The sequence below is a fragment of the Rutilus rutilus genome (genome assembly GCF_951802725.1).
Source record: "Rutilus rutilus genome assembly, chromosome: 17".
NCBI classification, from domain to species: domain Eukaryota; kingdom Metazoa; phylum Chordata; class Actinopteri; order Cypriniformes; family Leuciscidae; genus Rutilus; species Rutilus rutilus.
In genome coordinates this window covers 35,116,366-35,133,077 of record NC_140230.1, presented here as the reverse complement: position 1 = coordinate 35,133,077, position 16,712 = coordinate 35,116,366, and the positions used below count along the sequence as shown (strand labels likewise).

General features: G+C 36.7%; 1 protein-coding gene across 1 annotated transcript in view; it reads left to right on the top strand.

The window, feature by feature from the left end:
- Positions 1-265: 265 nt before the first annotated feature.
- Positions 266-16,712, top strand: part of iglon5 (IgLON family member 5) — a 204,016-nt gene continuing 187,569 nt past the window's right edge. The window contains exon 1 of the mRNA XM_084385942.1: positions 266-762. Within this exon, the coding sequence (XP_084242068.1) occupies positions 705-762 (58 nt within the window). The 5' untranslated portion in view covers positions 266-704. The remainder of the gene's footprint in view (positions 763-16,712) is intronic.

Here is a 16,712-nt window from a genome sequence, read left to right as displayed (position 1 = left end):
GCTAACTTTCCCCACGCAAATCACCTCTCCCAGTAGAGAACATAAACCACTAATGTGCATGTCCACGCAAACACCTTTCCTCCAGTACTGCAGTGCACAGAGCGTGCTATAAATCACCTTATATTATCATAGCGCTCTTGTAGACTCCGCCCCTCTGCGCTCACGATTGGCCAAGTCTCCTCCTTGGTTACCCGCCCCCTTCCTTGCCGCTCGCTGATTGGTGGCGGAGATTCTCCTTGAGCTGTCAATCAGACGCTTCTTTCGTGCTCCGCTCCGAAGCGATGCACAGTGATTCTGATTCACTGAACAGATCGTTAGAGCACACAACATCCCACTAAACCATCCGAATTATCGTGTTCTCTTTTTTTCTGTGCATGCTCTTGCTTTGAATATAAAATTCTGAGGAGATATCCATTATAATTTTCTTTTCTTTTTTTATGCGCAAGGATTTATTAATACGTCCTCTGACACTCCAAACGCCAACAGATTGTGTTTGGTCTCCTTGCAAAGGGTCACTTGGGAGAATCGACCCGTCTTGTGGCACTGCTGGCACACTTGGAAGATTTGTGGACTGCGGACGTTTCGTCAAATAGGACACAGGGACGGACAACTGCGGTTTATGCGTGTTCCCGTTCATAGAAGATAAAAACGGACTGTTGCTGCAAGAACTGACGCTGAGAAATAAGAAACCATCAACTCAAACCATGAGCTGCGCAATGTTGCGACACGCGCTCGCTTTGCTCTTGGCGTTGCTGTGGAAAGGTAAGTTGCAATTCTTAAAGCATTCTTCTGGAGCAAATGTTCCTCACTCGTTCCTTTCCTCATTCTTTGCTGGGACCTGGAGTGGAATACTAATGCGGCTCCGGGGGTCTACCTGCCAATGAATCATGTGTGTGTGTGTGTGTGTGTGCGCGCGTGTGTGATCAAATCATAGAGACAAGTGCGCTCCACAACACACGAGTTCTGCATAATAAGACTTTGGGAGGGAAAACATCAATACAGCTTTCCTCGTTTCTATCTCTCTGTGTGTAACAAGTCAGCGGATGCCTTCACAGATATTGTGACACCTATTATGTTTTGTTTTTTTTATGAGCAAGATCAATGCTTTTTTTTCTTGCTTTTTTTGTAAGTGTCCGATAATAACCAATATGCAAAACGGCTGTTTAACACAATTATTTATCAATTAATTCTACTGTATCATACTGTTCAATTAATCGTTTTTAGATGCCTAATATTTTCCCATATATAATTCCATATACTTATATTTCCTAAAATTTTGTTTAGGTATTTATCATATATATATTTATAATTAGAATATTATATGGTCACAGTTGTTTTGCTCAGTGGTTTGATGCTACTGTAGGGTGCTATTCTTTAGAGAGCCAGCAGGTGGCGCTAATCAATAGACCCGATATTCAGAAACTGATAACAGTTATTTTTATTTTTAAGTGACTGATATCCAGTATGCATATAATAATAATAATAATAATAATAATAATAAAATAAAAACTATTGATTGTTGTTATTGTTATCATAATTGAATAAAAAATGCAAAGAAATTATTTTTCCTTTGCTTTTTTCATGGTGCGTACCTTAAAGGGATAATAATAATAATAATAATAATAATAATAATAAACATTAGACTAGATTTGTTTTATTATTGCTTTTGTGGTTTTTGCTGTTGTTGTTATATATATATATATATATATATATATATATATATATATATATATATATATATAATTGCTATTTTAATTGTTATTATATTAGCATATATTGTATTAATATTAAATGTTATTATAATTGTATATTTATAGTTTTATTAATGTTGAACAGGCAGTGATGTAATGGTGTTGTTTGAGGCTATTCTTTAGAGAGCCAGTAGGTGGCATTTATCGGTACAACCGATATTCAGAAACCGATAATAGTTTTTTTTTTTTTTTTTTTACTTTTAAGTGTCTAATATGCAAATAATAATAACTAAGTATTAATGTGTGACTCATCATGAATATTTTATTATTGCTGTTGTTATTGGCTGATGTTGAAATATTATTATTGCCATATTCATTATTATTATGCATTTGACTAATATACATTTTTAGTTGTAGCCTATATTTATAGTTTTATAATTGTAATGTTGAATAGACACTGATGTAATGGTGTTATTTGAGGCTATTCTTTAGAGAGCCAGTAGGTGGCATTTATCAGTACAACCGATATTCAGAAACCGATAATAGTTATTTTTGACTTTTTAAGTATCTAATATGCAAATAATTAGTGACTCATCATGAATATTTTGATGTTGATATATTAATATTGGCATATTTGTTATTATATTTGCATAAATTATATTAATATGAATTTTATAGTGTTATCATTTTAATGTTGAACAGACAATGGTGCTTTGGTGTTGTTGGTAGCTATTCTTTATCCAGCAAATGGCACTTCACTGAATATCGGTGATTATCTACTTGTTGAATTTAATATTCTCTCTGAAATGGTCGATGCAAATTGCTTCAGTATATTTTTAGTGAACTGGTGATAACCCCACACTAGGAGACACAGATGTTGTGTTGCTGCAGTTTTGACTCTTAACAGTTGACAAAGGAGTATGTGATTTGTGTGAAGAAGATCTACTCCTAGCCATCATCTTTGTGATTGTTCTGAGACAGTCGTACTTGGTGAAATGGTTAATATCAGAAAGATGAAGAAAACCAGACACAGCTGGGTGATTCGTATGGATTTGGAGGGCTATTGTTGTATTATTGATCTGTCAGGGAACGCATGGGGCATCAGGGATGGAATAATAGCTTTTGGTGTGCTGTGAATGGATGAATACTTGCTTTGAAATGATGTTTTATTCCACTTTTTGAGCCCTTTACCACGATGAACACAAATGTAATCATTCTTGCCCTGTGGGAGGAGTTTTATTCCCTGCATGTGCGCGCAAAGTGTCTCTTGCACTTCAACCAATGCATGCCACCTATTAAAGTTTGCATAAATCGTGTGTTAATCAGAATCGATTTTCATTAGAGGACAGTTCTGCTGATGCACAGATCGATGAAAGTCCATGCAAAACTGAACATTGTGCTGTTATTTAGTCTCAATGGCGCTTTTTTTTTTTTTTTTTTTGCATACCAATTTCACCTTTTGTGTTCCTTGGATAAAAAGCGGCAGCATGAAGGTGAGTAAATCATGATGGCATTTTCCCTTTTGGTGGAACTATTCTTTTAACATTGCAAATCATACAAGATGGACTTGTTGAAGGACATGCGACACTGCGTGGGAGAAGAGCATGTTTTAATTTTCATGTCAGCGTGTGTTTTGGATGTTGGGAGGGGTAAACTCGACACCTTGAGAGTTCGTTCTCCCTCAGACTCAACAGTGCTGATGATGTTTGCTCAGGGGAAAATCTGTCTGAAACTCATTATGGTTTTTTCTCACAATTCAGCAGTTCTGCACAAGGGAAATTGATTCGGGCGTCTGATAATTTGATATGTACTGACCACATAATTTACACTCGCTCACAGTTGCTGGCCTTTCTTATATTGATTACATTTTTTTTTGTCTTTTTCCGTCATCCATGTTTGAAGTGCAGAATCTGATTAACCGAAAGATCCTAAATATATACATATTCTTGCATAACTTTGTCAGCTGGTATAAAAAAAAAATACACTCATCTTTGAATAAACTCCAAATGGCTTTAGATAAAAGCGTCTGTCAAATGAATGCATGTATTTTTTTTAACTTCCAGCCTTATAAAATATTTTTAGATCACCCATAATGAAATGACTTCTCTTTAAAAAATATTCTTTTTTAAACATCACACATAAAATGTCCCCGTTACCTGACAGATGTCACTGTAATCGGTGTCCTGGGATATCACACCTGTCTTTGTGACAGAATTAGACTGTTCAAAAAAATAATAATCTGCACTTTTTATACAAGTTTTTATACGAAGTTTCAAATAAAACAACGATTATTATGCTGGCTTGACAAAACCAACATATTTGAAATCCTATTTAAACTTATTAATGTTATTCTATAACTGTGTCTGAAATCAGACTGTATGTATGAAACTAGATTTGGTTTGAAACTTCATTTTCGACCGTTAAAAAGTATGTTCTATATAGTATGAATGTGTGTATGAATGAAATGTTGTCATTGTCATGTGACCTACCACACCTTGGCAATAGAATTGCCATTGGCTGGTACATTTTTTTCACCTGACACACACACACACACACACATATATATAATATATGATTCCACCAAAAAAAAAACAAAAAAAAAAAACATTTATATATATGTAAATGCCACAGCTTTTTGAATATCTGAACATAAACTCTTAACATCCGTCAATCAAGCATTATATTATGATATTATGATAATCAAGCACTAAGTAATGATAGAACTTTAGTAATTTTGAACTAAAACTTAGTTGGTGGTGGTGCTTAAGATATTGTTGGTCATTCACTGTTTCTGTAAAAAAATTATAATAATATTAATAGATAATAGTAATTATTATGATTAAAAGATAATACTGCTACTACTAATTCAACTACTAATAACAATATGCAACGCACTAAGGATTGGTAAACTGCTGGGTTCATGAATATTAATCACGTTGTCAGCGTTCGCTCAAACTGATTTGCTGAAGTCAAAACAAGGACGGTAATAGACGAGCGCCAACCAATGAGATTGCCGTTTGCGGATTAGTTCCGCCCACTACCGGAGAATCCATCATATCTTCTGCTTGTTCTTAAAGGGATACTCCACTTTTTTCGGAAATATGCTCATTTTACATCTCCCCCAGAGTTAAACAGATGAGTTTTACCGTTTTAGAATCCATTCAGCCGAACTCCGGGTCTGACGGTACCACTTTTAGCATAGCTTAGCACAGATCATTGATTCTGATTAGTCCAGTAGCATTTCTTTCAAAATGACCAAAGAGTTTCAATATTTTTCCTATTTAAAACTTGACTCTTCTGTAGTTAAACCGTGTACTAAGATCGACGGAAAATGAAAAGTTGCGATTTTCTAAGCCTATATGGCTAGGAACTACTCTCATTCCAGCGTAATAATCAAGGAACTGTGTGGCTGTACCATGGGTGAAGCAGGCGTAATGATATGACGCAGCGCCTGAAAATAGTCCCCAGCTCGGTAACTTCTTCCAACGTGACCGGGACTAAGTTTGTCTAACCTATTAGACCTATTTTCAGGCGCTGCGTCATATCACTACGCCTGCTGCACTCATGGTACAGCCGCACAGTTCCTTGATTATTACGCTGGAATGAGAGTAGTTCCTAGTCATATAGGCTTAGAAAATCGCAACTTTTCATTTTCCGTCGATCTTAGTACACGGTTTAACTACAGAAGAGTCAAGTTTTAAATAGGAAAAATATTGAAACTCTTTGGTCATTTTGAAAGAAATGCTACTGGACTAATCAGAATCAATGATCTGTGCTAAGCTATGCTAAAAGTGGTGCCGTCAGACCCGGAGTTCGGCTGAATGGATTCTAAAACGGTAAAACTCATCTGTTTAACTCTGGGGGAGATGTAAAATGAGCATATTTCCGAAAAAAGTGGAGTATCCCTTTAAAAGCATGTTAAATTATATAGCCATGTGCTAATTCATGCTAGAAACATGCCTTCAACGTGCTAAATCATGTTAAAACATGTTAGCGACTTGCGAAAACATGTTAACAATGTGTTAAAATATGCTAGCAACTTGCTAAAACATGTTAGCAGTGTGCTAGAAGATGTTAATAACGTTGTATTTTTCAAACTTTCAAACATTTTAATCTTCAAACTTCAAGCTTTTCAACGTAATTTCAAACGTTCAGACAAGGCTTTGTCAAGCCAACATCACAGCTTTGTCATCAGACTATACTGTAGTTGGAGTATGTTTTACAAGAAAATACTATTTCAGTCTTTCTTCTTCAAAATTTGATCTTTAGTTCAATGTGTTACTTGCCATGTTTGTGGAATTTACAAGTATTCAGTGAATCAGTTTTTTACTCAAAAAAGTACTATGCAAAAAAAAAAAAAAAAAATTATAGAAATTGCTAGTAAATTTCACAATTAATAACAAAGAAATAGCAATTAACACATTGCAATTAAAAGTGAAATTTTGAAGTTTTTTTTTTTTGAAGTAAATACTCTGGCATCACAGTTTCACCATATAGTCTGATACCCTTACTGTACCTTGGTGCCACTACAGTACTTTTATGCAAATGAATCAAGAATGCAAAAGCCTCATTAGTCTCTACATCAAAGGCAGAGGGGTTCCTGTTCTCAAAACGTGTTTAGTTCAATTAGCTCATTCTTTCCTCGACATTTCCAGGACGTATTCAACAATACCACAGTGGGATTGTGGGCAGATTTCTGGGTCCCTGCCCTGGTTTTGTACCCTTGAGCTGGTCATGTGACCTAGACTTCAGTGCCACATGCATCGCCGCTTTCCCTTGACCCAACACACATGCCTTGAAACGACTGAGGCTGCTTAGCGGCCTTTATGTAATCGAATTAAAATGATGCTTCTGAATGCGGCCTTGACTGACCTAGACCAGAACGAAATCTGACAAAATATCAAAGATGAGAGTTGTTATCGCAAAACCAATCGGTATTTTCCTAATTGTGTTTTTAGGACTAATTGCTTTTAATGGAGAGAGAGAGATTGCATTGGTTCTTTTTGTCTTGCAGGGCATATTTTGCTTCGACATTTTGCTTGTGAATACTAATCACACTGCAACACAATAAGTCCCTGCAGGGTATCTAAGGGCGCTTTCACAAGAGAAGTTTTGCTGCACACTCCAGTCCGTTTGACGTCAAAGCTCGCGTTTTTGCTTTGTCGGTACAGTTCATTTGGACTCTGGACTAACAGAACCATTGTTTATGACTTATAATGTGCCTATTATGAAGCTTTTCTCATTTTCTTTGCAGTTTCTTGCAATAAATCTGCGGCAGACAGAAGTGGTAATCTGTGCATGTTAAGTTTAGGGAGCAAAACCAGGGATGAATGCTAATAACTAAAGCTGCATGATAATGGTTTAACTAATACTCATGACTGTTTTGTGCAAAAATTCTAATCGCGAATTACAAATTTAGAAAACGGCAACTTGTACTTGAGCTACTCGATTCTGGATAAACTGAGAATTTTTTTTTTTAAATAGAGATATAAATAACGAGTCTCCCACTATTCTGAATAGACAACTGAACAAATAACATGAGGTTTGCTAGAAGATCTGAAAGGATGTAATTTTTCAGTCACTTGTCGCCACCTACTGGCATAACAATGTAATTGACGCAATCTTTATTTTAAAATCCCCCTGTAGTCAATAATTTTATCCCTTAAAACTCATCTTTGATCACCAAAATGACATATTTAAATGTTTTTTCCTTGAATTCTTTTTTATTCATGCCTTAAAATAGCTTGAATGTAACTCGACACCCTTGCATCATTTCGTATATGTGGTAGGCTACTATGAATATGCAAATGAGCCCCGCCTCCACTCTCTCACTCAGCTCAGAGATCCACTGGTTGACGATCACACGTTGATCTGATTGGTTACAAGGTAGTTTGTGACGTCAGAAACACCAGCGATTTCAAAGCGTGTTTTTGAGACTGTCTTTGGTTCACTGCAGTTTAAGGAGGAAATACTCAGCAATGGTGTCGACTTATGAATTTACACATGGTTTGTCTTAAAGTGTATTAAAAATACCACATAGACACATAAACAACATTAAAAACTGGATTTTCACCACAGGGGGGATTTAAAGTGAGTAAATCACCTTTTAAAAAGTAACTTTTATCCCAGTTTTTCTGTGATCATATGAATTATTGCAAGACAGAAATAATGTTCCTTTATGGTTGAAAAGTCTGTGAAGCTGTTTCATATCCATACATGACAACTGTTTAATCCCTGGTTTAGCGGCGGGGCCGACGCAGATCTGAATGTTCGATGTGATCGTTCTTGTCAAAGGTTTAAAAGACAAAGTGGGTGATCAAATCGAAATCGCAATCTTTTAACCATTAATCGTGCAGCAAAGTTTATTTGACCTTATCTTTCTACATTTTATGAGAACTGGTGAAGCCTTAAGAAGCTTCTCTCATATTAATTAAAATAATTTCCAAATCATGGTAATGTATTTTTTTTTCTTCTATTAAATCAACAAAAAAGGCTTTGTGTGGTTGCTGAAGAAATGCACTTGCGCAACATACATCTGCAAACAGTACAATCAAGATTCATGCTGGGATATATCGTTGAGGATTAAGCTTAAATAATTGAGAGAAGCACAAATCGTGATCGAGGCATCTTCTTTTATTACTAATCCACATTTGCAAGCTTAAATTACCGATATATTCTTGGAGGAGTTATTCAAGTTTTCCAAAATCACCTGTTGAACTCAAACTTCAGCAGAAAAGCGGAGATCATGTGTTGGCAGGTAGCAGGTGAACCGGTTGTTCAGTATATCATAACCGATTTTGTACGTTTATGCAGTACATACTGGGGCAAGTGGGTCAATGTGAATGGTTTGTGTTGGTTTGTCTCCCTCTTTTCCGGGACTGGGATGACTGGCTGGCAGAGAAAGCACATTGAAATCAATCCTCTGCCAGCCGAAACAGATGCTGCGTCTTTCAAAACTGGCTCCTGTCTTTTTCTGATGTGGAGCTCTCCAGACTTGGCTCTGCACATACTCTGTGGCTCTGTTTTTTCTGGATCTGTTCGTCTTTGTTGTTGCCGGCTTGAAGTCCATCAGACGGACCTGGCCTGCGTGTTTAGTGGGAAGGAGCCGTTGACGTAATGGCATTGCTGGTGCTGATTCAGTCGCGTTGGGCTTCGAGCCTGAGGTTGCTTATTACACCTGTTGGAAACACAGATGGCGATCTGGACTTTTTGAAATGTGTCGTCGCTAAGGCATTCAAGCCGTAGAGGATTTGTTAACATTTTCCCCACAGATACTAAACCATTTAGCATGTTATTTCAGTGCATTTTATTCACAAACTGCCCGAGTCCAGCTCAACCAGATGTTAAGTGTGCCTGAGCACCGCTACACCGAGTCATTATTCTTTTCAGCACAAACACACCCTCTTTTTATGTAAATGAAGCGGTTTAATTGACAAAAATAGCGCTATTTATATGCTCACTTGGGCTACGTTAAATTTCATCTATTTTTTATTGGTTTCACATTGGTCTTTGGTTGTTTCTATTGCCATTTTCATCTTCTTTTAGTCTTTATCAACTATGAGCGCCACCTAGTGGATCCAGTCAATTCTGGGCAGACGCGCAGGCGAAGGCTTTAGACGCAGGCGGCAAACAATCGTCTTTTAAAGCATGTGTTTTCATTTACATTTTCTTGTGGACATATAAATATGTTAAGCAAATCCTTATAGATTGCACCTTTTTTTTTAACATTAAATTCACATTTAATGCACTTTTTTAAAAGATATTTGCATGCATTTTCTACTGATCATGCAAACATTTTCCCTGAAGACACACATTTGCAACGAACTGAGCAAGTTAATTCAGCGCTAAGCTCTTCTTATGCAGGAATAGTGGTGCGTAGTGAGTATTTAAAATTAAGTCATTATTCATTTCTACGTGAACATGCCTCCTTTCTATGCAAATGTGGCTCATTTGCACTTTATTTGCAAAATTAACTTGACTTTTTTGATGTTAAACAATATTAAAAAAGCAAAACTGTATATTTGTTAACATTTTCTCTAAAGAGAAGCAATAATGTGAATTAAATTCAGGCTAAACCTTCTTCTGCGTTCCAGCAAAAGCAGAATAGCTTCTACCTTGAGTATTTAAATTGCACATGAGGCTTCTTGTAAATTCACAAAACACATGTGAAGCACTTTTTGCCTAGTGCAATTGAATTTCATTAAAAAGAGATGTTTGTGTACATTTTCCAGTGATCATGACAGCGGTAATTCATCAAATGATGGAGAAGAGAGGCGTATATTCAGATGTGTTTCGTAGACAAGCACACTTTAAGCAGAGCAGCTTCTGGTGCCTCGCTTTAATTCTTTTTTTCTTACTTTAGAATTCTTTTCTTGTTTTCCAAACAAATATCTAAACCTTCTTAAATCAAGATAGACTTAAGTATTTGACAAGACTTAATATATCTTATCCAAATTAAGGATTAAATAAGAAAAATATCTGCTAATGGGGTCAGAAAAATGAACTTAAAGGGAAAATAAGATTCTTAACCTATTGGCCAATATTTTTCTTTGTTTTAAACAAAAACTCACTTAATTCAGATTTTTTTTTTTTTTTTGAAAGCAAGACTTAATTATGCTTTCTCGGATATTCCCTGTCATGTAGTGTGTAATATAGCTGCTTTTGAATGTAAAAGGTCTGCAAAGTTTCAAAGTGCAGATTGTCTCTCAAAAGAAAAAAGCGATTCTGTGCTGCCTGGAACTCATTTGCATAATGCCAGCCTGTGGTCTTGATTGGCTGCTCGTGAACAGTGTCGGCTTTGCCCCGCCTTCAAACGCTGTAGTTGTATCTGAGACTGGAAGAGTTTGGTTCGTGTTGTTCATGTCGAGAAGACGCTGTTTACTGCAAATCCACTTTGATACTCTTCCAATGATTGATTCGTTATCGTTACTGTTCGTATCGCTGTGTATCAAGTGCTGAGGAAGAGCTGAAACTCAGATATGCTAACGGACATATGATTTCTGACACGTGCTGTAAGTGCTCGACCAATCACACCATACTGGGTCGTCTGACCAATCAGAGCAGAGCAGCTCTCGGAAAGGAGGAGTTTAGAGAGACCGAATCATTTATCAAACCGTTTCAGACACTGTGTGAAAAGAGCTGATGCTGCAATGTACTTACTTGGATGCATGTAAATCTATTGTAGGAGACTCCTAAACGTAATTAGGAGCCTTTGAAATAACACAATAGGAGTAAGAAAATCATTTTTGCAGCGTTGCAGAAGTGGAACGACATTTGAGTTCTCCATGACCCGCCTTTGACAAATGAAATATGACAGATCTGTGACCACACACACGCCGCTTCAGAGCTTGAGCTGAGGATGAAGGGTTAAGCCACCATGTAAGTCGTGCTACGATACGAATATGGTCCTTTTGCAGGCGGTCAGACGAGCTGCAGTAAATAATGATGATTGCCTAAAGTCTTCATTACAGTGAACCTAAGAGCGTTAGGTTCTGCGAGCATGTTTAATTATCATCTCTCGTTCCTCCCTTGCCCTTCTCCAACCCCCAGCTCAACCCGTGCATGAATATGTCCAAGAAGAAATGGCCTCGCTCTTATAGTAATGAAAAAGCCCCATGTTTTATTTAACACGGCAGAAGAGAGGATCATTCAAGTGGCGGCAGAGTGGATGTAGCGGCAGAAATAAGTGGGGTCTCGCACCAGACTCGCTCGCAAATATTCTCTGCACACGCTCGGCCATGCGTGGCGTGAATGTGTGTGTGTGGATGCATGCACAGGTACGCCTTTTCTGCTCGTTTTGCAAGGTGAATTTGCACGTTTCTGGTGCTTGCTGCTGCGAAGCTAACCGGTCAAACGTAAAGAAAATATGTGCATATTCCTGCCACTCTGTAAACATAAATCTCTTAGAGAAATGCTATTGGCATACTGAGAGAATCTAATAAGGGTCGGGTCCTTGAGATGTGTGTGTGTGTGTGTGTGCTGTTGGAGACGGAGCCCAGATTGGAGTGGGCTCTTTGTCCTGAGGGACGTGGAGGGTCCTTGCTCTCTCCCTGTCCTCATTATGGCAGACAAGGTGCTCGGCCGTGAATCAATGGCGACGCCGGTTCAGACACTAATGCCGAGCCGTACCTCGTAATAGGTGCATGTGTGTGTGTCTTTGAGTTAGCTTGTCCTGTGTTACAGGAAAAGCAGTCATTAGACTCCTTTGCACATTTGCAGACCACACTCCCTCATTGCTCCGAGTTAATGGCGGTAATTTTTAATGTTGAGTTATTACGCCATAGCAGACCTGTAATGAAAGTGAAATGCTGATGATTTTCGAGCAGCGAGGTATAAGACTGAGCGGCTGCTGATTCTGTGCTTTATGCTGCTGTTCTCACGTCATCTGATGCAAATATTGCCAGTGAACCCAATTAATGGTTTTTAAAGGCTTTTTCCACCTCTTGTTTTTGGCATGAAGATATATTCTCTGAAAACAAGTCTTTATATATAATGCATGTTGTATAATGCATGTTGTTGTTTTTTTAGTTTTTTTTTTAGAGATGCACCGATTTTAAAATTCTATTTTTATATTAGAGATTAATGGTCGATTACGGTAAATCTATATCAAAATTAGGGCTGCACAATACATAGAAATTATCGAAATATCGCAAATGTATATATCGCGATATGCATATCGCAACGGCTTGCAATAACTGGGGTCATGAAGAAAAGACAGAGAGGAAATCACGGCTGAATAACTTTTGTAGCTTTAATAAGAATCAGTATATATTTAAGTCATACAATGAACACTATGCAGTGTTTTATTTTTACGTTTGATTATTCAGTTTCTGTTGTTTAATAACCCTAATGTAGGATAACCTGAACCCCGTGGTTTACACTGATGTTAAAATAACACTTCTTATATACAGTAAAACACTGATGTTCACTTTCAGAAGTTTAGGGATGTTTTCTTGCCACAAAAAGAATGTGAAACACATGTAGGTTATATCATTTTAAATATATTTTTTAGATAATTTACGTTTATTTTTCACACTTTAAGCATTATCGTATCGCATTATTTAATGAGTTATCGCATATCACTTTTTTTTTTTTCAATATCGTGCAGCCCTAATAAAAACAAAACAAAACACTAAGCCTCCAATCAACCGTTTTTGACAATGTCAAATATGTAATGCTTAAATGACATGCATTCCAATATGAAACATGCATAACGATTCATTTTGAAATGTAAATCTCTTTAATAAAGGACGGATTCCTATAAAGTGAAACAGTGCTCTTAAGAGTTACATATTTGTTGTGATTTTGATGGCAAAAGTCCCTAAATAAATACTGAATATAAAATACTGGCTGACATTAGATTTGAAGAAAAACACTAATTTCTTCAGATTACCAATGTTGCATCCCTGGTGATTTTAAAGCACTAGTTATGGTGTCATGGAGAGAGTTCATGATTTATTCAAAACTAATAAGTATTTTTTGTCATATTTTCCAGTTAATAATTTCTAAACATCCCAAGATCAAATGCAAATGCAGAATTTTTAATCAGGTTTTGAGAGAATATATCTGAACATATCTTCATTTTTAAGGCTTAACTATTTTGGTTACATCAAGACATTCTCTGAAATCAAGTCTTGATATATATTAGACTTAGTGTTAATATTTTAAGGGTGTTTGGTTGTCTTTACTGGAAAATATGTGACTTGTACTTCTAGTGATTTTTTTAGGGATGCACTGATTAATTGTCGATTAACTCTACACTATTTTGTGTGTTAAAATCTAAAAATAAAGCTCACTAAGCCTCAAATCAGTAGTTTTAGTCAATGTCAGAGATATGTTGTGATGCTTTAGACATTTCACTATAAAAATACACAGTATGAAATATGAATAATTCATTTTGAGATGAGGGATCTAGTGAAATAGTGCTCTTAAAGAGTTAAATATTTACTGTAATGGCCACGGAGACATCAAATAAACGTGTCCACAATTAAATATTGAATATCCAACTGATGCATTTTTCATTTTGCGGTATTGGCCTATATTGGATATCTAGCAGCCATCCGATAAATTAAACCAAATCACGTATATATACAGAAAACCGAAATGGTTTCGATATATGGTGCATCCCTATGATTTCAAACATGATTATCAAATGCATTTTTTTTATTACTTTTTTTTTAAGCATAAATCTAAAAAAATATGCTATATTTTCTCTGAAAACAAGTCTCAATATATTTTTTGTTTGTCAAGTGCATGTTGTTTTAAGGGCAGAGCAAACGGGTTAAGAAAGTGATTGTGTTGCAGGGAAAAGCCCTCCGCTGGACTGATAGCTGTCAGAGACTCTCGTACCGTTGCATCACCATCCACATTTCGCCCTCTGCCGTGAAACCAAAGAGTTGAACATGCTAAATAAGTGATCGGTAGCGAGGATTTGAGTCCTTCCTCCGCTTCTGACAGCTCTCAGCACTGAACCTTGTTGCTTTGCTTTGGAGGAGGGCAAAAGAGACAGAGGAAAATAAATAAAGCAGAGAGAGAGAAAAGAAACACAGATCAATAAATATTTCAACAGCTGCTCCCCTCGAGCGTCTGCGGAGAAATGGAAAGGTGGAGAGTTACTGAAAGAGAATGAAAGGGATGAACAACACGGGTAGATGGAAACGATTCCACGACATCGGACGTGAACGTGAGGCGATGGACGGAGCAGAGAGCAGCGCTGTAATCAAAAACTGATTCAGAGAGCCGACAGATGGCGAGTGGGGGGGCAGGAGGTGCTGAAAAGTGGCAAAGACCAGCAATAAACAAGTGCAAGATGGATTGATCTGGAAGCCTAATCATTACACACAATTATGGCTGGCTGATATGGCAGCACACACTGGGTGGAGAGGCATTGGAGATTTTGCTGTACCCTTTATAACACAGTAGTTTTGTTCAGCGTGCATTCCTGCTCTACGTTATTTATTTATTTATTTTGTGTGTGTGTGTGTGTGTGAAGAATGCCGTAAATACAGAGCAGAATGTGTCCTAATCCTAAATAAGTCAAGAGAAGGAAGAAGTTTAGTTGTTCACAGCTCGGGTTGCCACATATACTTAACAGAGAAACTCTTTTAAATGTCAAACATAACAGCTTTAAACACTAACAGGTATTTCCTTTTACTAAAAAAACAAACACTTTTTTTTTTTCTCAAACATTTACTCGCATTATCTAGTTTTATTCAAAGCTAGTACTACAACTTAAAAAATAAAATAATAAAAAAACAATAATGCAGAAATGTAAGTTTACATTACAGGAACATGCCACCGTTTTTTGGGAAATAGGGAATATAGGAAATATATACATTTACATTCATGTAAGGATCAACATTATTATGAACAGAACTTATCAAAATGATGCTTTCCACTTAAAATGTTCAATTAGAATTTTTTTTTTTTTTATCTCGCATCCACACATTTATTTAAGTTTTGGTAATATTAACATATTATGTCCCCTGATTTTTCCCCCCAAATAATTTCAAATCACCTTTGAAACAATTTTTTTCTTGTTTTTCCAGTGAAAAATATTTAAAAATCCTCGAAATTTGCATTTACTGTACTTGAAACGAAACACGGAAAAAGATTTTAAGGATAGTTTGAATGTGATTAATATCGCATTCTGTCTTAATGCAGAAAGAGTTTGTTCCTTGTTTGCATACATTACACACACACACACACATTTATTTATATTTCTATATATGAATGGTTGTGCAGTGTGTGCTGTCAGGATGAGTGTTGACAGTGGTCTCCAGCACTACGGCTCTAACGCTACACTTCTCTCATTAAAGCGTAATTCCTGCTAGACGTGGCACTAATAAGCAGGTGCTTCTGCGTATTACCTTGGTAATGAGTGGTTAGCCTAGCTGAGAAAACACGGCCCTTATCTCCATGGCTTGTTCGGTGGAAAAAGTCTCAATTTGAGGTGTCTGAGAGATCAGAATCTTATCAGCACCACACCATTATATGTGAAACCAACAAACATGTAAATCGCTCCAGCCAGACATGCAGCATTACATTGTTAAATTCCAACAGCAGTGTGCCTGATAATTCACCACTGAAGATATCCGCCACATCCATTTTTTTCTTGGTCTGGCACTTATTAGATATTCTGTGAAGGTACAGATGGGATTTCTAGCAACGTGAAGCTGATATTAAAGAAATAGTTCACCCCAAAAATGAAAATTGCTTTCATTTCACTCCTCAGATCAAGCACATAAAGAGAAAAGTTAATTTTTTCTTGGATTTTAACTGATGTTGTAAAGCGGTGGTTCTCAACTGCCATGGGACCCACATTTACCCATGGCCATTAAAGGGATAGATCACCCCAAAATGTAATTGATGTCATTAATTGTCGTTTCCTCATGTCGTTCCAAACCCGTAAGACCTTCGTTCATCTTTGGAAATCAAATTAAGATATTTTTGATGAAATCCGAGAGCTTTCTGATCCCTCCATAGACAGCAACGTTATTGCAACTTTCAAGGCCCAAAAAGGTAGTAAAGACGTCGTTAAAACAGTCCATGTGACTCCAGTGGTTCAACCTTAATGTTATGAAGCGACGAAAATACTTTTTGTGGGAAAACCCCCCCCCCAAAATAACGGCTTTATAACATAAAACATAACAATAACTCGCATAGTAAACACAGTGTAGTGCTTCCGGGTTCTATGCCAGAATGCCGGCTAGTTATGTTTACGTTTATTTTTCCAATCAACTGGTCATAATTGAAAGCCGATCTCAGAAATAACTTGTATCCATTGGGCAGGCAATAATATAAAGCAATATTAAATAAGTAAATAAATAAATTAAAGTAATGGAGCAGCGGCTCGAGTCTCAACTTAAATATTTTAGTAGTGGAAACTTGGCTAACTTTAACTACTCACTTAATAATGTTGTGTTAAAAACAACCCAACAAGTAACCCAACTATATGGCACCTTCCCACCTGTGGGTTATTTTAACCCAATATGTGTAACTCAAAGGTTGGGTTAAAAAAAA